This window comes from Buceros rhinoceros, unplaced genomic scaffold, assembly GCF_000710305.1.
Source record: "Buceros rhinoceros silvestris isolate BGI_N320 unplaced genomic scaffold, ASM71030v1 scaffold22054, whole genome shotgun sequence".
NCBI lineage: Eukaryota > Metazoa > Chordata > Aves > Bucerotiformes > Bucerotidae > Buceros > Buceros rhinoceros.
The window spans coordinates 1,022-3,716 of NW_010409111.1; the positions used below are offsets into that span (position 1 = coordinate 1,022).

Here is a 2,695-nt window from a genome sequence, read left to right on the forward strand (position 1 = left end):
CTGGAGCAGCTCGATGATGAGAGCCAGCCAGTCGGGGAGCAGCTTCTCCAGCTCCAGGCTGACGATGGCCAGCGCCAGCATGGAGCCCTTGAACTGCAGCAGCTGGTACCAGGCCATGCAGTGCAGCAGCTGCTTGGTGAGCGCCGCCACGTGCTGAGAGGGGCTCAGCTGGGGCAGGACGGTCAGGAGCTGAGGCCTGCTGGACACCGCCACGGCGTGGAACTGCGGGGAGGGGGGAAACAAGCACGTGAGGCAGCTGGTGGCACCCGCAGGCAACCCTGCAGCAAAGCCAGGTCAGAGCTCAAGAACAGGACACGGACGCATCTCGGATGCACAAGGATCCTCCAGCTTAACCTCTGAGGCAATTTCCACACCGTGGGGAAAAAAATCACTGATGCATTGAGCCCACCAACTGCTTGGGGCAGCCCTTCTGGTAGGACCTGCCATCATCTGCCTGGGCTTATCCCCTTCCACCCTTCCGTCTCAACAGCACAGGGGCAGCCCGGGGTCCTAGGCAGAAACTCCCTCTGAAACAAGCAGAGGATGAGACTCAACCAAGAACCTCAGGACGCTTCCCTGTGTCTTACCTCATCGGTCTATCTGGTTCTCTGGCTGTGCCTTTCTCTAGTAAGCGCTTTCTTCTTGGGTCTGCCTTACTGGTTTTGTGCTGCCTGGCCCTGACCTTTGAGCAAATGCACTCGAAGCCAGGAGTTAGGGGCCAGGGTTTGGGAACTTGGAGTTGGTGAGGGGCTGCAGAAGGCAGGCCCGTGTCTTGGAAATGGCACCCAAAGTGTCACAAGTCTCCTCTGCCATTCTCGGGCAAGGCTTTTTCTTTCAGAAGCTACTCGTAGGGAGGAATTAGGGACATCCCCTACAGGCAGAGGTTTTGTCTAGGTACGTGTTTACCCTGACAGACACCAGGCAGAATGGAAACGGCCCCTTACTTACAATATGAAGGAAATCCAGTGGCGTTGCCATGTGAAGATCCCAGTTCAGTTTATCCAGGATAATCTTCTCCATTCTACGGATTTCAGCTGGAGAACAACCACAAAAGCTGTCCCGAGCCAACACCTTCAGTACCGGAATCCTCTGCCGCAGCCACCGTGGAGGAAGAAAGGGGGGAGCCGGTCATTAACGGAATCACATGGGGGCTTTGTTCCCATCCTGCAGGCATCAGTGGGCAAAGGCAGGGCTGGGAGAGTCAGAGTGTCTAAAGGGAGTAAGGACCAAAAACTTACCTCATCTTCCTCGATGGTCTTTGCAGCGAGGAAGAAGCAGCTGATTGCAATACAGTTCAGGTACTTTGGACGGGCCTATGGTACAGAAGAGCAGAGTTTCCTATCTCAGTATTTCAGTACATCAGCTGCTTTAAGATCTCTTTAAAAAATAAAAACTTGCCTGGCTTGCAGTGAAAGCAGTGTCAATATTTATTAGTATATGTGGGGGGGCAGCGTTGACCCGCGCTGGTGTTTAACTTGTCTTTTTTAAATGGTTTCGATGGTGTAACAGCCTAAACCTCAACGGGTGTGTGGAGAGGTCCCACCCCATCCTTGTGGGGGGGCTCGTTTCCGTACAGCCACACCACCTGGGCTGCACCCAGACGTAGCTGAGCGGTGGGATAAATCTGTTTCGATTTGTGTATCTGCAAATATTTACCTTTACTGCAGCTAAAAACCTGTCCAAAAGGCTGATGGCCAGGGCGAGCGTTTCTGGATAAAGGTGGAACTGGTATTTGAGCTTGGCCAGCCACTGGATGACCTCATCCCTCTGCTTTGGAGAAATGGCTACATCCTGCCGGAGAGAAAAACAAGCTCTTCTTATTACGCAGGCTGAGCGCAGCAGAGGAGCCCAAGCATTCCACCTCGCGGGAGTTACTCAGTGCAAAGGCCCCTTTGGAAAGGAGGGGGCCTCGAGCCAGCCTCAATCCCCACTTTGTTCCTGCAGTTACCCCATCCCAAGAAATCTGCCCTGGAAAAGACCCCTTCCCTCCCAGCAGCCCCGCGCACGGCTCAGCGATGCCGTGGTGCGCTGGGGTAGAGAGGAAGGGGGGCTGACAGGGTGTTCTCTGAGCCGGGCGGGTGCACAGCTCCTGGCGAACAGAAGAGGGAGGGACTGCGCTGGTGTGTGGAGAGGAAAGGTTTGTTTTTCCTTCAAATTATGAGGGTATTTTTAGCTTAGTCTACATTAAAAAAAGAGAATTCCGAACAGCTTACAGCGCAGCTAACTGGGAACTGGGGTGAAGCAGGTACAATTTACTGAAGAAAGGCTGGCTTTGGTTGGGGTTTTTTATAACTTTTTGGCCCGAGTCACCACCATTGATCTGTTTGGGCAGCAGCTGAATGTCAACCACACACACACCCATCAGCACCTGACATAAAATCTTTCTTGCTGACTTTCTTCATAAATATTTACAGCCCTTCTAGAGCCTTTCAGTTCAACCAGGTTAAAGGGCTGCTCTGTCTTCAGTGGGGGTTATTTGGCGTGAGGAGTAAGGCTGTGTCTGGAAATGCAGCCGGACAAAAGCCTGCTGCTCTCCTGAGGGTCCTTGTGCTCTTCCAGCTGCTGCTGAGATGGTTTAAGAGAAAGCAACAGACTGAAAGGGTGGCTGATCGGTGGAAAAGAAAGCGAAGGGCTGGTGCAAAGCAGCTGGGCTGGCAGGGGCTGTCCTCCCCGCTTTGTGCGACACAGAAATTAC

The 2,695-nt window shown here is 53.4% G+C and overlaps 1 protein-coding gene across 1 annotated transcript in view; it reads right to left on the reverse strand.

The window, feature by feature from the left end:
* The window catches only part of CCNI (cyclin I), a gene marked incomplete at its 3' end in the record, with an annotated part of 6,886 nt that overhangs the window by 1,018 nt on the left and 3,173 nt on the right, over window positions 1–2,695 (reverse strand). Inside the window, exons 2-5 of the mRNA XM_010135145.1 lie at window positions 1,657–1,791; window positions 1,239–1,313; window positions 949–1,089; window positions 1–222 (exon numbers count right to left, since the gene is read on the reverse strand). The exon at window positions 1–222 is cut by the window's left edge and continues 1 nt beyond it. Coding sequence (XP_010133447.1) covers window positions 1–222; window positions 949–1,089; window positions 1,239–1,313; window positions 1,657–1,791 — 573 coding nt within the window. The remainder of the gene's footprint in view (window positions 223–948; window positions 1,090–1,238; window positions 1,314–1,656; window positions 1,792–2,695) is intronic.